We start from the raw sequence: 16406 nt of genomic DNA on the forward strand, positions 1-16406 counted from the left end.
CAGGGAGGGGGAGAAGTACCTGGACTCTGTGTATCAGGAGGTGGTCACACCTATCAAGTTAAGTAATTCAGATGTAGCCCATGGTCAGGGACAGGACGGTGTGACTACGAGTGAGGCAGGTACGGGGATCCAGGAGGTAGAGCTGGAGGAGCCGCAGCCCTTGCTCTTGACGAACAGGTTCGAGGTTCTTACTCCCTGTGGGGACAGGAGCAGGGACTGCAGGGAGGATGAGCAACCTGGCCACAGCACCGTGGAACGGGGGGCCATTCAAGAGAGGGGAGTAAATAGAAATGTTGTACTGGTAGGTGATAATATCATTAGGGGGGTAGATAGAGATCTCTGCAGCCGAGAGCGAGAGTCCCGAAGGCTGTGTTGCCTACCCAGTGCCAGGGTTAAGGACATCTCCTCTGGGCTGGAAAGAAACTTGCAGTGGGAGGGGGTGGATCCAGCTGTCGTGGTCCATGTTGGTACAAACGACGTAGATAGGACTAGGAAGCTGGTTCTGTTAAAGGAGTATGAGCAGCTAGGGGTCAAATTAAAAAACAGAACCTCAAGGGTAATAATCTCTGAGCCACGAGCGAATTTGGCTAGGACAAATAAAATTAGAGAGCTAAATGCATGGCTCAAAGACTGGTGTGGGAGAAATGGGTTTTGCTTCCTGGGACACTGGCACCAGTACTGGGGCAGGAGGGAGCTGTTCCGTTGGGATGGGCTTCACTTGGCCAGTGCTGGGACTAGAGTCCTGGCGGATCATATAACTAGGGCTGTAGAGAGGGCTTTAAACTAACTAGTGGGGGGGAGGTTCCTAGAGAACAAATAATAAAAATGACAACAGAGAAGGTCATAGACTTAGGTAGCAGTGGGGAAATTAAAAACCAGAGCGTGTCAGGAAGGGGCAGAAGGTATGGAGTAAAAGGTAAAGTAATAAAAAGGGCAAAAGCAGGAACTAAGTGTCTCAAAACATATTTGAAAGTTCTCTATCTGAATGCACGGAGCATTCGTAACAAAATAGACGAGTTAATGGCACAAATAACTACATATGGGTATGATCTTGTGGCCATTACAGAAATATGGCTGCAGGGTGACAATGCCTGGGAATTAAACATACCAGGTTATTTAATGATCAGGCAGGAAGGAAGGGGAGGTGGGGTGGCTATGTTAATAAAGGAAGGAATCACTGTAATACAGAGAAATGATATTGGGTCAAAAGCTCAGGATAATGAAACAGTTTGGGTGGAGATGAGGAAAAATAAGGGGAAAAAAACACTAGTGGGCGTAGTCTATAGGCCTCCGAACAGTTGCAACTCTGTTGGACGGAGTATCAATCAGGAAATAGTTGAGGCTTGTAATAAGGGAACATCTATAATTACGGGGGATTTTAACTATCATATTAATTGGACAAATCAAATTGGGCAGGGCTGCCGTGAGGATGAGTTCATTGAGTGTATTAGGGATCGGTTTCTTGAGCAGTATGTAACTGAACTGACCAGGGGGCAAGCAACCTTCGATCTGGTCCTGTGTAACGAGACAGGATTAATTAAAAATGTCCTAGTAAAGGATCCCCTTGGAATGAGTGACCACAACATGGTTGAATTCCATATTCAATTAGAGGGTGAGAAGGTTGGATCTCAAACAAGCATGCTAAGCTTGAATAAAGGAGACTATGAAGGTATGAGAGCGGAATTGAGTAGAGTGGATTGGGAAAATAGATTAAAGGGTAAGACGATACATGATCAGTGGTGTACATTTAAGGAGTTATTTTACGACTTCCATAAAAAATATATTCCACTGAGAAGAAAAGGGTGTAAAAGAAAAGACAGCCATCCGTGGCTAAGTAAAGAAATTAAGGATAGTATTCGACTAAAAACAAGGGCATATAAGGTAGCCAAATCTAGTGGGAGGATAGAGGATTGGGAAAACTTTAAAAGACAGCAAAAAATAACAAAAAGATTGATTAAGAAAGGGAAGATAGATTATGAAAGTAAATTAGCAAAAAATATAAAAACAGATAGTAAGAGTTTTTATAGTTATATAAAAGGAAAAAGGGTGGCTAAAGTAAATGTTGGTCCCTTAGAGGATGAGACCGGGAAATTAATGGTGGGAAATATGGAGATGGCAAAAACACTGAATGAATATTTTGTATCAGTCTTTACAGTAGAGGACACTAAGAATATCCCAACACTGGAAAAACAAGGGGCTAAAGGGGGGAGGAGCTAAACAAGATCAAAATCACTAAGGAAGTGGTACTCGGTAAAGTAATGGGACTCAAGGTGGATAAATCACCTGCACCGGATGGCTTACATCCTAGGGTCTTGAGGGAAGTGGCGGTAGGGATTGTGGATGCAATAGTAATAATTTTCCAAAACTCCCTGGACTCAGCAAAGGTCCCAGCAGACTAGAAAACTGCTAATGTAACACCCTTATTTAAAAAGGGCAGTAGACAGAAGGCTGGAAACTATAGACCGGTTAGCCTAACATCTGTGGTAGGCAAAATTTTGGAGTCCATTATTAAGGAGACAGTAACAGGACATTTGGACAATCATAATTTAATAGGACAAAGTCAGCATGGTTTTATGAAGGGGAAGTCATGTTTGACAAATTTGCTGGAGTTCTTTGAGGAAGTAACATATAGGGTGGATAAAGGGGAACCAGTGGACGTAGTGTATTTAGACTTCCAAAAGGCATTTGACAAGGTGCCACACAAAAGATTATTGCTTAAGATAAAAAATCACGGGATTGGGGGTAATATTCTGGCATGGATAGAGGATTGGCTATCTAACAGAAGGCAGAGAGTTGGGATAAATGGTTCATTCTCAGACTGGCAATCAGTAACTAGTGGTGTTCCGCAGGGGTCAGTGCTGGGTCCCCAACTCTTTACAATCTATATTAACGATTTGGAGGGGGGACCGAGTGTAACATATCAAAGTTTGCAGATGATACTAAGATGGGAGGGAAAGTAATGAGTGAGGAGGACATAAAAAACCTGCAAGGGGACATAGACAGGCTAAGTAAGTGGGCAGAGATTTGGCAGATGGAATACAATACTGGAAAGTGTGAGGTTATGCACTTTGGCAGGAAAAATCGTAGTGCAAGTTATTATCTTAATGGCAAGAAACTGGAAAGTACTGAAGTACAAAGGGATCTGGGGGTCCTGGTGCACAAAACTCAAAAGGTTAGTATGCAGGTGCAGCAAGTGATTAAGAAGGCCAATGGAATGTTGACTTTCATTGCTAGGGGGATAGAATATAAAAATAGGGAGGTATTGCTTCAGTTGTACAAGGTATTGGTGAGACCGCACCTGGAATACTGCATACAGTTTTGGTGTCCATACTTAAGAAAGGACATACTTGCTCTCGAGTCAGTACAAAGAAGGTTCACTTGGTTAATCCCGGGGATGAGGGGATGGACATATGAGGAGAGGTTGAGTAGATTGGGACTCTACTCATTGGAGTTCAGAAGAATGAGAGGCGATCTTATTGAAACATATAAGATTGTGAAGGGGCTGGATCGGGTGGATGCGGGGAAGATGTTCCCGATGATGGGTGAAACTAGAACTAGGGGGCATAGTCTTAGAATAAGGGGCTGCTCTTTCAAAACTGAGATGAGGAGGAACTACTTCACTCAGAGGGTGGTAGGTCCATGGAATATGCTGCCCCAAAAAGCTGTAGAAGCTACATCATTACATAAATTTAAAACAGAAATAGACAGTTTCCTAGAAGTAAAGGGAATTAAGGGTTACGGGGAGCGGGCAGGAATTTGGACATGAGTCTAGATTCGGATCAGTCATGGCCCTGTGGGTAGCGGAGCGGGCCCAGGGGCCGTATAGCCTGATCCTGCTCCTATTTCATGTGTCTAATTCTGTTAGATTCAGGAGATGGTTCTGTGATAGTAGATTGGCGGTTAGGATCAGATCAGCCATGATCTTATTGAATGGCGGAGCAGGCTCGAGGGGCCGATTGGCCTACTCCTGCTCCTATTTCTTATGTTCTTATGTTCTTAGAACCCTCTGGGTGAAGAAATTTCCCCTCAAATCGCTTCTAAACCTTCCACCAATTACTTTAAATCTGTGCCCCCTGGTTTTTGACCCCTCTGCTAAGGGAAATAGGTCCTTTCCATCCACTTTATCTGTGCGCCACGTAATTTTATACACCTCAATAAGGTCTCCCCTCAGCTTCCTCTGTTCCAAGGAAAACAGACCCAGCCTATCCAGTCTTTCCTCATAGCTAAGATTCTCTACTCCCAGCAACATCCTTGTAAATCTCCTCTGTACCCTCTCTAGTGCAATCACATCTTTCCTGTAATGTGGTGACCAGAACTGCACGCAGTACTCAAGCTGAGGCCTAACCAGTGTTTTATACATTTGAAGCATAACCCCCCTGCTCTTGTATTCTCTGCCACGGCTAATAAAGGCAAGCATTCCATATGCCTTCTTAACCACCTTATCTACCTGGCCTGCTATCTTCAGGGATCTGTGGACATCAAATCAAAATCAAATCAACTTTTATTGTCATTGTTAGTGCACAAGTGCAGTACAACGAAATGTAGGCTTGCGGCTCCCGAGAGTGTACAATTTGGATTAGGACACTTAAACATTTCAACATACATTTGTACATATATATTAGCATAAATATGACCATAATAAAGTGCATCAGCAGATGTGCAGGCTTTAGTGTTTATTTGTGGAGTTCAGTAGGATGACAGCCCTGGGAAAGAAGCTGTTCCTAAATCTGGTCGTACGGGTGCGAATGCATCTGTAGCGTCTTCCAGATGGTAGGAGGGCGAACAGACTGTGGCTGGGGTGGGTAGGATCTTTGATGATGGACCATGCCCTCCGTAGGCAGCGTTTCTGATATATATGTTCTATGGTCGGTAGCCGGGTGCCGGTAATGCGTTGGGCAGTTTTGACTACCCGCTGCAGGGCTTTCCGGTCATGGGAGCTACAGCTGCCGTACCATACCGTGATACAGTTTGTCAGGATGCTCTCTATAGTGCAGCGGTAGAAGTTAGAGAGGATCGGGGGTGACAGATTACATCCCTTCAGCCTCCTCAAGAAATATAGGCGCTGCTGGACCTTCTTCACCAGAGAGGAGGTGTTGAGGGACCAGGAGAGGTCTTCCGTGATGTGGACTCCGAGGAACTTAAAGCTGGCCACCCTTTCCACCTCCGCCCCATTGATGTGGATGGGGGTGTGACTTCCACCTTTGGACTTCCTGAAGTCCACGATTATTTCCTTTGTTTTCTTGGTGTTAAGGGCCAGGTTGTTGTCGGCGCACCACTTCACGAGATGCTGGACCTCCTCCCTGTAGGCTGACTCATCGTTGTTGGTGATCTGGCCTACTACCGTGGTGTCATCTGCAAACTTGATGATGGTGTTGGAACCATGAACAGCCACACAGTCGTGGGTGAAGAGGGAGTAGAGGAGGGGGCTCAGCACATATCCTTGTGGGGCCCCCGTGTTCAGGGTCAGCGGGGGGGAGGTGTGGTTACCTAATTTGACAGACTGGGGTCTGTTTGTTAGGAAGTCCAGGGTCCAGTTGCAGAGGGAAGTGTTCAGGCCAAGAGTTTGGAGTTTGGTGGCCAGCTTGTTGGGGACGATAGTGTTGAATGCTGAGCTGTAGTCTATAAACAACATTCTGATGTAGGTCTCCTTACCATCTAGGTGATTCAGTGCCGAGTGTAGAGCAGTTGTGATTGCGTCCTCCGTTGATCTGTTTGCCCGATAGGCAAACTGGTGTTGGTCAAGGGAGGCAGGAACACTGGCTTTGATGTGGGCTAAGACCAGTCTCTCGAAACACTTCATTATGATGGGTGTGAGTGCGACAGGTCGATAGTCGTTCAGACACGTCACAGCCGCTTGTTTAGGCATAGGAATGATGGTGGCGGTCTTGAAGCATGTAGGGACTACTGCCTGGGCCAATGACAGGTTGAAGATGGCGGTGAAGATATCAGCCAGCTGATCAGCACATTCCTTGAGTACCCGTCCAGGGATGCTATCCGGTCCAGTAGCCTTTCGTGTGTTCACTCTGCGTAGAGCGCCCCTTACGTCGGAGGTCGACAGAGTGAGCACCTGGTCTTCCGGGGGTGGCAAGGCTTTGGTAGCCGGCTCCTTGTTGTCCCTGTCGAAGCGAGCGTAGAAGTTGTTAAGCTCCTCCGGAAGGGAGGCGTCGCTGACTGGGGGGCTGGTGTTTTTGCCCTTGTAGTCAGTGATGGACTGGATGCCTTGCCACATGCGCCGGGGGTCCGAGTTGTTGCGGAAGTGATCCTCTATCCGCAGTGTCTGTTTCCATTTGGCAGTCCTGATACCCTTTTTTAGGTTGGTCCTAGCTGTTCTGTAAGCCGCCGCGTCGCCAGATTTAAATGCTGCGTCGCGTGCTTTCAACAGTGAGCGGACCTCTCCGTTCATCCAGGGTTTCTGGTTGGGGTATGACCTGATATTTTTGTGGGTCGTGACGACCTCGACGCAGCTGTTGATGTAGAATAGCACTGTGGATGCGTATTCCTCGATGTCATTGTGGGCAAACATGCCCCAATCAGTGCGTTCGAAGCAATCCTGAAGCTCCGATACTGCCCCCTCTGGCCATACTTTCACTGCTCTCATTGATGTTTTCTCTCTTTTGGTGAGCGGTTTGTATAGCGGGGCTAGAAACAGGGAGAGGTGGTCAGACTTCCCAAGGTGGAGGCAGGGAATGGCCTTGTAAGCGTCTACAATGCTCGTGTAGACTTGATCCAGTGTGTTCTCCCCTCTTGTGGGGCAGGAGACATTCTGGTGGAATTTCGGTAGTACAGTTTTTAGGTTTGTGTGATTGAAGTCCCCCACGACGATAAAAGCTCCGTCTGGGTGCGCAGTTTGTTGTTCGCTGATGGCCCTGTAGAGGTCCTTCAGTGCTAGTTTGCCATTAGCGTGTGGTGGGAAGTAGACCGCAGTGATGATAACAGCCGTGAATTCCCGAGGCAGGTAGAAGGGTCTGCACCTTACCATGAGGAATTACAAATCAGCCGAGCAGGATCTATCAATTATATCACTGTTGGTGCACCAGGCATTGTTAGTGTAAATGCACAAACCGCCTCCCTTGCTCTTACCGGAGTCTGCAGTTCTGTCGGCGCGGAAGACCGTGCGTCCTTCTAGTTGGATGGTGGTGTCAGGGATGCCATTGTTCAGCCAGGTTTCTGTGAAGATCATGGCGCAGCATTCCTTTGTCCTTTTCTGTGAGGTGAGATCCAGTTTGATCTCATCCATTTTGTTCTCCAGTGACCTGACGTTGGCCAGGAAAATACTTGGGAGGGAGGGTTTGTGTGGGGTCCTCTTCAGCCTGTTTTGGATCCCTGCTCTCTTACCCCGCTTCTGCTTGCGTTCCCTGCACGGTCTGCGCTGACTTCCGGCTGGGGAAGGACGCCACGCTGGTCCCGGGGGTCGGGCGATGTCGGGAGGCAGATCGATGTCGCCGAATTTAAGCTTCACACAGTCGGCCCCGATGTCTAGGAGCGTCTGCCAGCTGTACAGTAGGTCAGCCTTTAATTCCCGGATCAGCAGAGTCCAGAAGAGACTCAGGAGGAGGGTGAAACCGTTCAGTCTCGGGAGAGACAAAGCCGCTGCGTCCGTGCGCGCCGCCACTCCAAGGTCCCTTTGTTCCTCTGCACTACTCAGTGTCCTACCATTTAATGCATATTCCCTTTCCTTGTTAGCCCTCCCCAAATGCATTAACTCACACTTCTCCGGATTGAATTCCATTTGCCACTGTTCTGCCCTCCTGACCAATTTATTGATATCTTCCTGCAGTCTACAGCTTCCTTCTTCAGTATCAACTACACAGCCGATTTTAGTATCATCTGCAAACTTCTTAATCATACCCCCTATATTCAAGTCTAGATCATTGATATATACCACAAACAGCAAGGGACCTAGTACTGAGCCCCTAATTGCCTTGAGAAGGTGGTGGTGAGCCGCCTTCTTGAACCGCTGCAGTCCGTGTGGTGAAGGTACTCCCACAGTGCTGTTAGGGAGGGAGTTCCAGGATTTTGACCCAGCGATGATGAAGGATCGGCGATATACTTCTAAGTTAGGATGGTGCGTGACTCAGAGGGGAATTGGAGGTGGTGGTGTTCCCATGCTCCTGCTGCCCTTGTCCTTCTAGGTGGAAGAGGTCGTGGGTTTGGGAGGTTCTTCAGTGACTCCACTTCAAAAGTACTTCATTGACTGTAAAGCACTTTGATATGTAAATGCAAGTCTTTCTTTATTCTTTTTCTGTCAAAGAAGCCTTGGTGAGTTGCAGCAGTGCATCTTGTAGATGGTACACACTGCAGCCACGGTGTGCCGGTAGTGGAGGGAGTGAATGTTTAAGGTGGTGGATGGGGTGCCAATCAAGCGGGCTGCATTGTCCCGGATGGTGTCGAGCTTCTTGAGTGTTGTTGGAGCTGCACTCATCCAGGCAAGTGGAGAGTATTCCATCACACTCCTTACTTGTGCCTTGTAGATGGTGGAAAGGCTTTGGGGAGTCAGGAGGTGAGACATTCGCCGCAGAATACCCAGCCTCTGACCTGCTCTTGCAGCCACAGTATTTATGTGGTTGGTCCAGTTAAGTTTCTGGTCAATGATGACCCCCAGGATGTTGATGGTGGGGGATTTGGTGATGCTAATGCTGTTGAATGTCAAGGGGATGTGAAACGGGTCATTGCCCGGCACTTGTGTGACGCGAATGTTACCTGCCACTTATCAGCCCAAGCCTGAATGTTGTCCAGGTCTTGCTGCATGTGGGTACGGACTGCTTCATTATCTAAGAAGTTGCAAATGGAACTGAACACTGTGCAATCATCAGTGAACACCCCCACTTCTGATTTTATGATGGAGGGAAGTTCATTGGTGAAGCAGCTGAAGATGGTTGGGCCAAGGACACTGCCCTGAGGAACTCCTGCAGTGATGTTGTCGGGCTGCCATGATTGGCCTCCAATTACCACAACCATCTTCCTTTGTGCTCGGTATGACTCCAGCCAGTGGAGAGCTTTCCCCCTGATTCCCATTGACTTCAGTTTTACTAGGTCTGCTTGATGCCAGACTCGGTCAAATGCTGCCTTAGAGCAGAGAAGGTTAAGAGGTGACTTCATAGAGGCGTACAAAATCATGAAGGGTTTTGATCGAGTATATAAGGAGAAACTGTTTCCAGTGGCAGGAGGGTTGGTAACCAGAGGACACAGGGTGAAGGGAATTGGCAAATCGCTCCCAGTGACGGGGAATCGCTCCCAGTGACGGGGAATCGCTCTCAGTGACGGGGAATCGCTCCCAGTGACGGGGAATCGCTCCCAGTGACGGGGAATCACTCCCAGTGATGGGGAATCGCTCCCAGTGACGGGGAATCGCTCCCAGTGACGGGGAATCGCTCCCAGTGACAGGGAATCTCTCCCAGTGACGGGAAATCGCTCCCAGTGACGGGGAATCGCTCCCAGTGACAGGGAATCGCTCCCAGTGACGGGGAATGGCTCCCAGTGACGGGGAATCGCTCCCAGTGACAGGGAATCGCTCCCAGTGACGGGGAATCACTCCCAGTGACGGGGAATCGCTCCCAGTGATTAGGAATCGCTCCCAGTGACGGGGAATCGCTCCCAGTGACGGGGAATCGCTCCCAGTGACGGAGAATCGCTCCCAGTGATTAGGAATCGCTCCCAGTGACGGGGAATCGCTCCCAGTGACGGGGAATCGCTCCCAGTGATGGGGAATCGCTCCCAGTGACGGGGAATCGCTCCCAGTGACAGGGAATCGCTCCCAGTGATGAGGAATCGCTCCCAGTGATTAGGAATCGCTCCCAGTGACGGGGAATCTCTCCCAGTGACAGGAAATCGCTCCCAGTGATTAGGAATCGCTCCCAGTGACGGGGAATCGCTCCCAGTGACGGGGAATCGCTCCCAGTGACGGGGAATCTCTCCCAGTGACGGGGAATCGCTCCCAGTGACGGGGAATCTCTCCCAGTGATGGGGAATCGCTCCCAGTGACGGGGAATCGCTCCCAGTGACGGGGAATCGCTCCCAGTGATGGGGAATCTCTCCCAGTGACGGGGAATCTCTCCCAGTGACGGGGAATCACTCCCAGTGACGGGGAATCGCTCCCAGTGACGGGGAATCTCTGCCAGTGACGGGGAATCTCTCCCAGTGACGGGGAATCGCTCCCAGTGACGGGGAATCGCTCCCAGTGATTAGGAATCGCTCCCAGTGACGGGGAATCTCTCCCAGTGACGGGGAATGGCTCCCAGTGACGGGAAATCGCATCCAGTGACGGGGAATCTCTCCCAGTGACGGGGAATCGCTTCCAGTGACAGGGAATCGCTCCCAGTGACGGGGAATCTCTCCCAGTGATGGGGAATCGCTCCCAGTGACAGGGAATCGCTCCCAGTGACAGGGAATCGCTCCCAGTGACAGGGAATCTCTCCCAGTGACGGGGAATCGCTCCCAGTCATGGGGAATCGCTCCCAGTGACGGGGAATATCTCCCAGTGACAGGGAATCGCTCCCAGTGACGGGGAATCGCTCCCAGTGACAGGGAATCGCTCCCAGTGACGGGGAATCGCTCCCAGTGACGGGGAATCTCTCCCAGTGACGGGGAATCGCTCCCAGTGACGGGGAATCGCTCCCAGTGACGGGCAATCTCTCCCAGTGACGGGGAATCGCTCCCAGTGACGGGGAATCTCTCCCAGTGACGGGGAATCTCTCCCAGTGACGGGGAATCTCTCCCAGTGACGGGGAATCGCTCCCAGTGACGGGGAATCGCTCCCAGTGACGGGCAATCGCTTCCAGTGACCAGGAATCTCTCCCAGGGATGGGGAATCTCTCCCAGTGATGGGGAATCACTCCCAGAGATGGGGAATCTCTCCCAGTGACAGGGAATCACTCCTGGGGAGGATGAGGTGAGATTTGTGCTGTTGTTTCCAAATCCTGTCCAGTTTAATAATTCGTGTCTCTAAATATTTCAGTGGCATGAAGCTATTTTTAGTTAGACAGCTAACATCATTCTTCGACACTGCAGCGATATAATTACTCAGCTGTCTAACTGTCCAGCACACAGTGCAGTGCGATGGAGCGCGTACAGTTTTATTAAGACATCCCTGAGTGTATGGATATTTCTGGATTTTAAGACATTGTAGTGGGAGCTTTACCCTGTATCTAACCCGTGCTGTACCTGCCCTGGGAGTGTTTGATGGGACAGTGTAGAGGGAGCTTTACTCTGTATCTAACCCGTGCTGTACCTGCCCTGGGAGTGTTTGATGGGACAGTGTAGAGGGAGCTTTACTCTGTATCTAACCCGTGCTGTACCTGCCCTGGGAGTGTTTGATGGGACAGTGTGGAGGGAGCTTTACTCTGTATCTAACCCATGCTGTACCTGCCCCGGGAGTGTTTGATGGGACAGTGTGGAGGGAGCTTTACTCTGTATCTAACCCGTGCTGTACCTGCCCTGGGAGTGTTTGATGGGACAGTGTGGAGGGAGCTTTACTCTGTATCTAACCCGTGCTGTACCTGCCCTGGGAGTGTTTGATGGGACAGTGTAGAGGGAGCTTTACTCTGTATCTAACCCATGCTGTACCTGCCCTGGGAGTGTTTGATGGGACAGTGTGGAGGGAGCTTTACTCTGTATCTAACCCGTGCTGTACCTGCCCTGGGAGTGTTTGATGGGACAGTGTAGAGGGAGCTTTACTCTGTATCTAACCCGTGCTGTACCTGCCCTGGGAGTGTTTGATGGGACAGTGAAGTGGGAGCTTTACTCAAAATCTAACCCGTGTTGTACCTGCCCTGGGAGTGTTTGATGGGACAGTGTAGAGGGAGCTTTACTCTGTATCTAACCCGTTCTGTACCTGCCCTGGGATTGTTTGATGGGACAGTGTAGAGGGAGCTTTACTCTGTATCTAACCCGTGTTGTTCCCGTCTCCGTTTCCAGGAGAACCCGTACATGTGCAACAACGAGTGTGACGCTCACACGCCCGAGCTCGCACACCCGCCCGAGCTGATGCTGGATGACGAGGGGCGGATTCCCAACACCTTTTGGCAAAGTGTCTCCTGGAGGAGTTTCCCCGAGCCCCTCCTGATCAACATCACTCTGTCCTGGGGCAAGAGCATCGAGCTGACCGAAGACATCGTCATCACCTTCGAGTCGGGCCGGCCGGAGCAGATGGTCCTGGAGAAATCTCTGGACCACGGCCGGACGTGGCAGCCCTACCAGTTCTACGCGGCCGACTGCCTCGCCTCCTTCGGGATGGAGCCGAGAACGGCCCGGGATCTGAGCCCGGCCTCGGTGCTGGACATCATCTGCACAGAGGAGTACTCCAGGGGCTACGTGTGGAAGATGGACAAGATGGTTCGCTTCGAGATCCAGGAGCGTTTCGCCCTGTTCGGGGGGCCCCGTCTCCGCGACATGGCCTCGCTGTACGGCCAGCTGGACACCACCAAGGACCTGAGGGACTTCTTCACCCTGACCGACCTGCGGCTCAGGCTGCTCCGGCCGGCCACTGGGGCCACCAGTGTTGACCAGCACAACCTCTCCAAATACTTCTACGCCATCTCCAACCTGGACATTCGCGGGCGGTGAGAGCTCCTCGACCCTTCTGGCTAGAGTCACTGACCCCACATTTCACACCCAGGGGGCGCCGTGTCAGTCCAACATCTGGGGAAACTCACAGGGCCAACATCTGGGGGACAGTCACAGGGCCAACACCTGGAGGGCACTCACAGGGCGAACATCTGGAGGGCACTCTATCAGGGCCAACATCTGGGGGCCACTCTATCGGGGCCAACATCTGGGGACACTATCGGGGCCAACATCTGGGGGACAGTCACAGGGCCAACATCTGGGGGACACTATCCGGGCCAACATCTGGGGGACACTCTATCAGGGCCAACATCTGGGGGGCACTCTGTTAGGACCAACATCTGGAGGGCACTCACAGGGCCAACATCTAGAGGGCACTCTATCAGGGCCAACATCTGGGGGACACTCACAGGTCCAACATCTGGGGGACACCCACAGGACCAACATCTGGAGGACCCTCTATCAGGGCCAACATCTGGGGGACACCCTATCGGGTCTAACATCTGGAGTCGCTGTCATTCTATCGGGTCTAACATCTGGAGTGGCTCTCAGTCTATCAGAGATTCCCGGAGGGTGAGAGCTCCTCACCGCTTCTGCTCCGAGTCGCTGATGTGGACGCTCGGTAACTGGGGAGGTTTTCCAGCGATAGATCGGGATCCCTCCCCCGGCCCATTCGGCACCGTCAGCTGCCCCTGTGTGGGGTGTGAAAGCTTCTCTGAATGGCTCAGTGACAGTGTGCACAGACCAGCACTGTGACAGCTCCCCCTGCCCCTGGGGATGGGCTCGTTAGCGAGCTTTCAGAGTCCTGCTGGCTGGCTGGTGATGAGGCAGCGATTTCCTGCTCAGTGTTCAGCCAATCGAGCAGCACGGAGCGAGCAGAATCTGTCCCTTTACTCTCAACACTGCCGACCTCCAGTCTCATCAGGATTCAGAGAATCAGACAGCACAGGAGGAGGCCATTCGGCCCATCGTGCCTGTGCCGGCTCTTTGAAAGAGCTCTCCAATTAGTCCCACTCCCTGCTCTTTCCCCACAGCCCTGCAAATCTTTCCCTTCAAGTATTTCTCCAATTCCCTTTTGAAAGTTCCTATTGAATCTGCTTCCACCGCCCTTTCAGGCAGCGCATTCCAGATCACAACAACTCGCTGTAAAAACATTCTCCTCATCTCCCCTCTGGTTCTTTTGCCAATTCCCTTCACTCTGTGTCCTCTGGTTACCGACCCTCCTGCCACTGGAAACAGTTTCTCCCTATTTAATCTATCAAAGCCCTTCCTGATTTGATGAATTATTCTGACTGAACGTTCCCTTCGTGTTCAATCTATATTCAGTCTGGGTCAGTGAGTTCCCATTCACCCATCACACAATCTCCGGGGCTCGGAGCCATTCCCTCATTATTCTGCACTCAGCTTCTGGGAGACTCGCTCCAGCTTTTAGTCGCGGAGAATCTTCAGACACTAATTGGAGAACAGGAGCAGTAAAATGTTTATGCTGCTGTTAATGTGACTCCAAGGAACTCTCTGGGTTTCTGCTTAGTTTAGCAAACAGTGCCCAGAACTGCCAACTTGCTGACTGTGCAAGGTACAATCTGCGGATTGTGAAGCTTCACCTTCGCAGTGAGTTAAACAGCGGCTCGATGCTGTTAGCACAGAGTCACCGAGACCAGCGTTCTCACGCTTCACGGCACAGAGACCATCACAGCACTTTGGGCCGTTCCAAACCGCATTTACTGAACAACAGCAACCTGCATTTATATAGCGCCTTTAACATAGTAAAACATCCCAAGGTGCTTCACAGGAGCGTAAATCAGAGTGAACTTTGACACCGAGACACAGAAGGAGATATTAGGACAGGTGACCAAAAGCTGGGTCAAAGAGGGAGGTTTTTAGCAGCGTCTCAAAGGGGGAGAGAGAGGTAGAGAGGTTTAGGGACGGAAACATTGCTGTTTGTGGGATCTTGCTGTGCGCAAATTGGCTGCTGCGTTTCCAACATTACAACAGTGAGCACACTTCAGAAGTACTTCATTGGCTGTGAAGCGCTTTGGGACGTCCTGAGGTGGTGAAATGCTCTGTAGAAATGTAAGGTCATTCTTCCTTAGAATGAGGGGCCAGAGAAAGATTAAATGTAAGAGATTGAGGAGAGAGGGCAGGAGAAACGTCTTCACACAGAGAGTGGTGAGGCTGTGGGATTCACTCCCAGGGTCCGAGGTTGAGGAGTTTGTGATCGGGAGAGTGGAGGAGCCCGGGACAGAGTTCCCGCTGTGTGGGGCGGGGTTAAAATCCACCCTTTCATCTTTTGGATTGTAGGATTGTCCAGGAGTAAAGTAGATCAGCGAATCTATCCCACTGATCCCAAATCTCAGCCTGTGCTTCCTCTTTATATCCTGAATCACTGATATCCGCTTCTTGTCAGTTTTACTCTCCCGTTTCCTGGAGATTAGTGTGGGAAAGGAGAGTAATTTGTTGTGTAAACCACTCATTCTCTCACTGAATGTTGCTCATTCACCTGATCGGAACCTGTAGCTCACGGTGAAGTACGTCGGTATGAGGGGCGAGTTGGCTAAGGTCAATTGGGAAACTACATTAAAAGGCATGACGCTAGACAATGGCTAGTATATCCTTCCTTAAATAAGGAGACCAAAACTGTACGGACTACTCAAGGTGTGACCTCACCAATACCCTGTACAGTTGTAGCAGGACTTCCCTGCTTTTATACTCCAACCCCTTGAAATAAAGGCCAACATTCCATTTGCCTTTTTGATTACTTGCTGTACCTGCATGCTAACTTTTTGTGTTTCATGCACAAAAACCCCCGTCCCTCTGAACTGTAGCATTTTGTCAACTCTCTCCATTTAAATAATAGTTTCCTTTTTTATTTCTCCTGCCAAAGTGGATAACCTCACACTTTCCCACATTATACTCCATCTGCCAAATGCTTGCCCACTCACTTAGCCTGTCCCTTTGCAGATTCTTTGAGTCCTCTGCACAACTTGCTTTCTCACCCATCTTTGTATCATCCGCAAACTTGGCTACATTACACTCGGTCCCTTCATCCAAGCCATTAATGTAGATTGTAAATAGTTGGGGCCCCAGCACCGATCCTTGTGGCACCCCACTAGTTACCGTTTGCCAACCAGAAAATGACCCATTTATCCCAACTCTCTGCTTTCTGTCAGTTAGCCAATTCTCTATCCATGCTCATATATTACCCCCAACTCTGTGAGCTCTTATCTTATGCAGTAACCTTTTATGTGGCACCTTATCGAATGCCGTCTGGAAATCCAAATACACCACATCCACTGGCTCACCCCTGTCCACCCTGCTTGTTACATCCTCAAAGAACTCCAGCAAATTTGTTAAACATGATTTCCCTTTCCTAAAACCATGCTGACTCTGTTTGACTGCATTATGATTTTCTAAATGCCCTGCTACCGCTTCCTTAATGAAGGACTCCAGCATTTTCCCAACGACAGATGTTAGGCTAACTGGTCGATAGTTTCCTGCTTTCTGTCTCCCTCCTTTCTTAAATAGGGGTGTTACATTAACGGTTTTCCAATCCGCTGGGACCTCTCCAGAGTCCAGGGAATTTTGGTATATTGCAACCAATGCATCCACTATCTCTGCAGCCACTTCTATTAAGACCCTGGGATGCAGGCCGTCTGGTCCAGGGGACTTGTCGTCTTTTAGTCCCATTATTTTACCGAGTACTATTTCCTTAGTGATAGTGATTGTCTTTAGTTCCCCACTCCCTGTGGCCCCTTGATTATCCATTATTGGGATGTTGTTAGTGTCTTCTACAGTGAAGACAGATGCAAAATATTTAAAGGTTATTAAACAAAATTAGGGCTCAT

The 16406-nt window shown here is 50.0% G+C and overlaps 1 protein-coding gene across 3 annotated transcripts in view; it reads left to right on the forward strand.

The window, feature by feature from the left end:
• Positions 1-16406, forward strand: part of LOC147122462 (netrin-G1-like) — a 76392-nt gene that overhangs the window by 24748 nt on the left and 35238 nt on the right. For all 3 annotated transcript variants that reach the window (XM_085983622.1, XM_085983621.1, XM_085983620.1), the window contains exon 2: positions 11914-12557. In XM_085983622.1, coding sequence (XP_085839748.1) covers positions 11914-12557 — 644 coding nt within the window. The remainder of the gene's footprint in view (positions 1-11913; positions 12558-16406) is intronic.

This window comes from Somniosus microcephalus, chromosome 3 (genome assembly GCF_052327205.1).
Source record: "Somniosus microcephalus isolate GS21.2 chromosome 3, FLI_Smic_1.0, whole genome shotgun sequence".
Lineage (NCBI taxonomy): Eukaryota > Metazoa > Chordata > Chondrichthyes > Squaliformes > Somniosidae > Somniosus > Somniosus microcephalus.